Raw genomic sequence first — 8,093 nt, forward strand, 5'->3', positions numbered from 1 at the left:
GTTGGTAACTAATTTTTTCCTCTGACTTATCTAATCAAGGGGGTCAAGAATTAGAATATGCAAAGACTATCAGTAATAATAAATAATAATCAGTCAGCAATAATAAGTTATTGGAGTGTTTGTTACAGTAGCCCACCCTACCCCAAATAATATACTCCTGCCTAAGTCTGATTTGGATTTACTTCTTTGGCTCCGTAGTACCCAGTGCCTGTATCATTTAGTACATACCACAGTGTTTCATATTTTAAGTTTACTCATCCATCTTCTATGAAACATTGGGCACCTTTAGGTCAAGGACATTGTCTTGTTTGTCATTGTAACCTAATAACTAAGACAGTGCATGGTATATAGTAGATGCTCAATAATGTTTTATGCATGAATGCACACATGTTCATTGTAAGTAGTATATGGTATAAAGAGGAAGTAACAGTGAAGGAGATATACAAGGAACAATCAGATAAGTGCTGTAAAGTCAGACCCTTAAGACTGAGATTCAAGACAGTGTCTAAAAGGACTCCGGTCAGTAGAATAAAAAAGAAGAGATTCAAAAAAAAAAAAAGAGAGAGAGATTCTCAGGAAGAAACTGTATTGAATTAAGTAATTATATTCCTCTTTGAGATGTACCATTGACCCTTGAACAACGTGCAGGTTAGGGGCACTGAGTACTCTGCACAGTGGAAAATCTGCATTCAGGAAGAATATTGAATTAAGTAATTATATTCCTCTTTGAGATGTACCATTGACCCTTGAACAACGTGCAGGTTAGGGGCACTGAGTACTCTGCACAGTGGAAAATCTGCATATAACTTAAAATCAGCCCTCCATATACATGGTTCTTCCATATCCGAGGTCCTGCATCCATGGATTCAACCAGCTGTGGATTGTGTAGTACTGTAATATTTACTATGGAAAAAAATCCATATACAGATAGACCTGTGCAGTTCAAACCCATGTTGTTCACGGGTCAACTGTACATATATACTTAGTGACTTCTATTTTGATTAAGAGATGGATGCTTCTCTAAGGCAGGTAAAGAATCCTGTCATAAGATTTAAATCCTCAGAAAGGGAACTTCCCTGGGGCACAGTGGATAAGACTCTGCACTCCCAATGCAGGGGGCCTGGGTTCGATCCCTGGTCAGGGAACAGGATCCTGCATGCATGCTGCAACTAAGAGTTCGCATGCCGCAACTAAGGAACACATGTACTGCAGCCAAGGAGCTGGTGAGCCACCACTAAGAAGCCTGCAAGCTGCAACTAAGGAGCCCGCCTGCTGCAACTAAGACCCAGCGCAACCAAATAAGTAAATTTTTTTTAAAAATCCTTTTTTTAAACACACCTCTAAAAATGTGTCCTCTTTAATGTTAGTGAGGATGAAAACCAAAATAAAATCTATTGGATACCACTGAAGGTTGCTAGAGCATTGACTCATTACTCTGTAAATTGATGAAAAAATTAATTATGTATGCTGCCCTTCCCACACGAACTGTATTTCAGGGTTAACAAGCATATGGGGAATAGTTCTCCTATTCAGAAGAAATTCAGGTAATAAATGCAGAAGGAATAAAAGAATTAGAAAATGACCATTTAGCAACTCCTAATGAAATAATTTAAGCACTGGTCATCAATGGAGGATTAAACCTAAGGAGAAAGTTCATTGGGAACTTTTCAAAGAAAGGATAACCACCTGAGCCCAGAGATCAATCTTAGCATCACTAAAAGTAAGAGATTCTAACATAACATCCCCATGATGAGGTTCAGCATAGAGTACACAGCACTATCCGTGAAAAATCCTTGGCAAAAATGAATATTGAATTTGAATCAAATTCACCTGTAGATATAACCACCAGTCTACAGGATGACAGAGGATAGAAGCTCCAGTAAAATTACACCACAGAAAGTAATCAGCAAAACCAGAATGGAATTTTTTTTAAAAACTGTTTTAGGTTAAAAGAGATACCACCTAGTAATATAATAAAGGAAATACACCAAGAGGGGCTAATTAGTTGGATCCTAATTCAATCAAGCCAACTGTAGTAAGACACTATTAGACAATCAGGGATACTTGAATGTGGACTGGCTATTATATTATATTAAGGAATTATTTACTAATAAATTTGTTGGATGTTATAATGGCATTATTATGAAGGTAATGTTATTTTCTCAGGTGTATTCTAAAATTTTAGTAGTGAAATCAAATAATGTCTCAGATTTGCTTCAAAATACTATACCAAAAAGGGAGGAATAAATGAAACAAGGATGACAAAAAAAAAATCAATGGTTAGTAAAGCTAGGTGATGGATGGGGGTTCATTGTTCTCTTTACTTTTATTTAGACATCTTCATTTAAATATTTTAATAATGTTTAGGTGCGCTTCCCCTTAACTGGCTTGATTTACATAAAGGTTTTAACACATTGGACTCATTTTCTTTAATCCTTTATCTTACATCTCTTTTAGACAAATGTATGTGAGAGCCAAGTAAACATTCTGTCCACTTCTACATCCTCATCCCTACCCTTCCACAACTACACTAGTGGCAGAAAACAGTCCCTCTATCTACCCATGAGAAGCCACCTGTACAACCGTCCTCCTTTCAGACACCCGCCAGTGAGAAGCTCTGAACACCGCCTTCCTCCTTCACCACCCTGCTCCTAGTTCCCTAAGGGGCCCCCAAGCTCCCAACCTGATTGGAAGGTGATCTCACTGAACATCATCCAGGTGTCAGCAAAATGGTATTGGCACTTGATGGCACTGGCCATGCGGTGGTGGAGGGGCACCGTGACGAACCGAGCACTGGGGTTGACGTCATCCAGGACAAGGGGGAAGGAGACAGCGTTAGGTTCCCATTCATTGGCTTCAGAGCGAAAGTAGCACTGTACCTCCTTAAAAATCTTCACACCTTTAGCAAACATGTTGTTGCAGTGGACCTGGCAGAGAAAGAGGCATGTGAGTGACAGGGTGACCCTGTTGGGTGGCACTAGGGACACAGTGCAACCTAACCCAGTAAGGTCTTAGACCTGCCAAATTTCTCTGAGCACCACCCTTGGTGAGTAATTGGTGCTCTGCAGTCTTGCGTTTTTCCCTTCTAGGAATCTCACAGAGGCAGTGACACCTTATAAAACCTGGGCTGCTACCCCAGTCACCTCTTTGCAATTGTGCTCCCCTGGCTACCTCACTGCATGCTGCTGGGAGTAGTGTCCTTATCTGTTAAATGAGGGCTGGACCAGCATCCTCTCAGTTCCTTCCTTGACCTGAACTCTCTCTGCTCTATAACCCAACCACTCCAGTCCTCTCCACCACAGTTGCTATCTGCCCAGAATGGAGCTACTCTGAACTACTTTCTCCTATGTACATTCCAAAGCCAGTCCACTTCTTTCAACAGGTTTCGATGAGAAACCTGGAATAATACACAATCCAATATAATTTCATCTCTCTCTTTAGAAATCTCATTTCGACTGCCGGGTATTAGCATTTGTCAGCCAGAGACACAAAACTTAATTATCTCTCTTAATTAAATTCAGCTTAGGTAAAGCCATTCTGATGAGAGCCTCAAATCTTCCTCATAGATATTTTCTGAGATGAGAAAAGAAGGCCTTTAGGAAGGTAGCTTTTTTGTTGTACCTTCCTTGGGATGAATTAACAGTTCTAGTTTATTGAACACAAGTAAATGGAACAAGGCTAAGAACAAAATCAAAGAAATACCAACTACAGCTTCAATACATTTTTCAGATGTTTTGAAATCTGCAAAGTGTTGGATAAGTAGCCTGTGGGGAAGGTAATCTTTCCTACAGATGTTTTGGGAATCCTTCTAGAATGCAAGTAAATAGCATAGGATTTCATTCTCCTGTGGACTTAACATATTTTTGTAATAAATAGAATATACTTTAAAATGCATTTATATATATATATATATATGCTTCAGAATCTCTTTCAATTTATTTTTTCTTGATTTGTACAGTAAAATTTTTTCTATTTTATATTTTTCCAAAAATAAGCTCTTGGATTTATGATCATTTCTATAGTTTTCTTACTTTAATTAATTGGTTTATGCATTTATCTTTGATGTTAGACTGATGGACCTAGTGGCAGGGCAGGAATAAAGACGTAGACATAGAGAATGGACTTGAGGGCATGGGGTAGGGAGGAAGGGGGAAGCTGGGGCAAAGTGAGAGTAGCATCGACATATATACACTACCGAATGTAAAACAGATAGCTAGTGGGAAGCAGCAGCATAGCACAGGGAGATCAGCTCAGTGCTTTGCAATGACCTAGAGAGGTGGGATAGGGAGGGTGGGAGGGAGGCTAAAGAGGGAGGGGATATGGGGATATATGTATGCATATGGCTGATTCACTTTGTTGTACAACAGAAATTAACACAGTATTGTGAAGCAATTACACTCCAATAAAGATTAAAAAAACAATGAAGAATGTATTCAGTACCATGAATTTTATTCAGTGTGGTTTTATATGTATCCCATTTGTTTTGATATATGTAATTTTTCATTTTCTAAATGTTTTGTGGATTTGATTTTCTTTTTTATTTGTTTTGTTTTGTTTTGTTTTCATTGGAGTATAATTGCTTTACAATGGTGTGTTAGTTTCTGCTTTATAACAAACTGAATCACTTATACATATACATATGTTCCCATATCTCTTCCCTCTTGCGTCTCCCTCCCTCCCACCCTCCCTATCCCACCCCTCCAGGCGGTCACAAAGCACCGAGCTGATCTCCCTGTGCTACGCGCGGCTGCTTCCCACAAGCTATCTACCTTATATTTGGTAGTGTATATCTGTCCATGCCTCTCTCTCGCTTTGTCACAGCTTACCCTTCCCCCTCCCCACATCCTCAAGTCCATTCTCTAGTAAGTTTGTGTCTTTATTCCTGTCTTACCCCTAGGTTCTTCATGACAGTTTTTTTTTCTGAAATTCCATATATATGTGTTAGTTTACGGTATTTGTCTTTCTCTTTCTGACTTACTTCACTCCGCATGACAGACTCTAGGTCTATCCACCTCATTACAAACAGCTCAATTTCATTTCTTTTTATGGCTGAGTAATATTTCATTGTATATATGTGCCACATCTTCTTTATCCATTCATCCGATGATGGACACTTAGGTTGTTTCCATCTCCAGGCTATTGTAAATAGAGCTGCAATGAACATTTTGGTACATGAGTCTTTTTGAATTATGGTTTTCTCAAGGTATATGCCCAGTAGTGGGACTGCTGGGTCATATGGTAGTTCTATTTGTAGTTTTTTAAGGAACCTCCATACTGTTCTCCACAGTGGCTGTATCAATTTACATTCCCACCAACAGTGCAAGAGGGTTCCCTTTTCTCCACACCCTCTCCAGCATTTATTGTTTCTAGATTTTTTCATGATGGCCATTCTGACTGGTGTGAGATGATATCTCATTGTAGTTTTGATTTGCATTTCTCTGATGATTAATGATGTTGAGCATTCTTTCATGTGTTTGTTGGCAGTCTGTATATCTCCTTTGGAGAAATGTCTATTTAGGTCTTCTGCCCATTTTTGGATTGGGTTGTTGATTTTCTTTTAAATGCTGTATTTTAACTATATTCAGATCAGGGAGGGAAATATGCAGTACTTTGCCTAAGAAGCAAAAAACTACTCTCTAGAAGACTTCAGTGACCTGAAAGTCGTCTTTTACTTTTCATTTGTCTCAGAAAAATTAAAATATGGTAGACACCTGCTTGGCCTGCTAGTCCTGAGAAGACTAGCTCTGAGCCAGCTCCTGAGAGGTTTCTGGCACCTTCTAAATGCAGACATATGCTTTTGAATAATTTTGATCTGTGATAAACTAGTTAAACAGGAGCTGCTGGGGACTCAGGAAGATCAAAGTCAATTAAGCAAATATTATAACTTTATGGGGACTTTAAAATACATTTTATTATTTTTGTGACTAGAAATTCTCCCAATGATATATAATGAATTGATACACATGTTCATAGGTACATATTGGGTATACACATTATTCAGCAATACAAATAAATTTTTCCTTGAAGCATACATAGTTTTGTTACTATGCATATTTCCCTCCACCCCCCCATAAACCTGTAAAGAATAATGTGTTAACACACGATTGCACACACATTTTACAACTTCCCAAGAGCCATTTATGAGCAACACACTGGCAGATTGGGTATGTGTTGATCCCTCTGTTCTCATCATTTAACTAATAGCTATTAATCCAACTAGGAGATATTATCATCTTAACATGTGAGAGTGATATAGTGGACATGCATTTTCTTTTTGACTCCAGGTTTGTACCAAGAATAACAAATTTTTATTTACTGGGAATGATACAGTTTCCCTTCTTCAGGGTCCCCGTGTCATTCTACATACCTTCTTTTGCAAATAAATAGTGTCTTACCCCACTGAACTGCAAATTGCCCCAAGGTAGGGACCATTTCTTATTCATCTGTTTACCCCCAGAACCTAGAATTCAGGTTTAACATCCAATCTGGTCACTTTTTGCATGGACTTTTCTTCCATTCCTTTCTCTCTGAAACATACTTGGGACTGAGTAAGAGAAAAGGAAAAACGATCGTTTGAGCTAAGGATCAGGAAACTCACCATACCAACGGAGAGGTCCTCAACCTTTACATCCAGGGTAGGCTCTCCTGAAAGGCCCTACCCCAGAGAAAATGGAAATCAGGCCTTAAGTCCCCTCCTCCAGTTCTTCTCATGGTCTGCACTTAACTCTCCCCAGAGCATACCCAGTCTGGGCTTTTCCCAGGTCTTCCAGCTTCCATCCAAGTACTCAATGAAATTTACCTACTCACTCTTAACTACTCTGTAATAATTAACTGATAAAATCACATCTGCTATTGCATTTAAGACATTATTTTTTTTTTATTGTTTTACTCTCCCTGAGGTAAAATACTTGCATTTTAATACAGACTTCTGGGTGATGGTGTTTCAGAAAAAACAAACCAAAAAACCTAATAATTTACATTTGAGGCCTTAGAAAAACCACCTCATCTCACCCTTGAATCTCACTCATTGGATAACCAACTCCTCTGACTGGGCAAAGAGTCACGGAGGTCCCACAGAGAAGACAAACTGAAACCCTGGGCCTGAGGTCTAGAATCCAGATGGCGGCCCAGCCAGGAGTCACAGCGATTCCTCCTGCCTGGCCCCAGTCCTTCAAGTTTCTGTTTATAGTTAGGAAAATACTATTATATTCTCAGTGTCTTACTGATGTTCATCACATCTCCTCCTCCTTCTACCCCAGGTGGCAGAGATATTTATAACCATAAATGGCTAGAGTAGGCAATAAAGTATATCATTTGTTCACTTGCAAACATTTATTGAGCCTGTATATATTAAGTGCCAGGCGCTTGGGTACAAAGACCAGAAAGCAGAGTCTGAGAAGGAGCTTGAGGTCTAGTAAGAGAACCAGACACATAGACAGATAAATGATAACAGATAGGAAACAAAGAACTCTGGGAACAGAACAGTATGGGATCTTCTGTCATGATTTCTTAGTGCTGTGGGCATGGAGGAAACACTCAGGGGTGGGAAGTGGTTCCAAATACAAAGCTCCTTCTTCTTCCATTGAGAATCAGAGCTGCAATGAGACACCCTTACTGATAAGAGTGTGTCCCCTCCCTGCAGAGTGCTGGGCAGGGCCATGGAATGACTTCCAAGGGCCCTCGTCACTACTGCCTTTGTGGGCCACTCCCTCCACAAAAAATATGTTAAAATTATATTTTACAACTGTTTTGTTAAAAAGGTAATAACTTTCAACATTAAAGCTCATTTCTTTTATTCTGACAGTAAAAGAAGTTAAAGGCCCATTTCCATGGGCCTTACAAGTATCATGGGTCCCAGACACCGTGCCCACTTTGCATAATGGATATGTCCACTCTGGTGTTGAGACAACAACAACAGCCAAATACATTGTGAAACAGTGACCTAATCTAACATCCTTATTTACAAATGAAGAAACAAGCCCAGAGGGATGAAGTGACTCAAGAAATGCATGCAGCTAGTTAGCAGCAGGATATGTACTTGAATGCCATTCTGCTGGCACCACCCTAGGGTTCTTTCCAGGATGCTTTTTCCC

The 8,093-nt window shown here is 39.4% G+C and overlaps 1 protein-coding gene across 1 annotated transcript in view; it reads right to left on the minus strand.

The window, feature by feature from the left end:
- DDR2 (discoidin domain receptor tyrosine kinase 2) overlaps positions 1-8,093 on the minus strand; it is a 63,926-nt gene that overhangs the window by 16,822 nt on the left and 39,011 nt on the right. The window contains exon 8 of the mRNA XM_007457406.1: positions 2,684-2,927. Coding sequence (XP_007457468.1) covers positions 2,684-2,927 — 244 coding nt within the window. The remainder of the gene's footprint in view (positions 1-2,683; positions 2,928-8,093) is intronic.

The sequence above is a fragment of the Lipotes vexillifer genome, unplaced genomic scaffold (genome assembly GCF_000442215.2).
Source record: "Lipotes vexillifer unplaced genomic scaffold, Lipotes_vexillifer_v1.1 scaffold1048, whole genome shotgun sequence".
In the NCBI taxonomy this organism is placed as follows: Eukaryota; Metazoa; Chordata; class Mammalia; order Artiodactyla; family Lipotidae; genus Lipotes; species Lipotes vexillifer.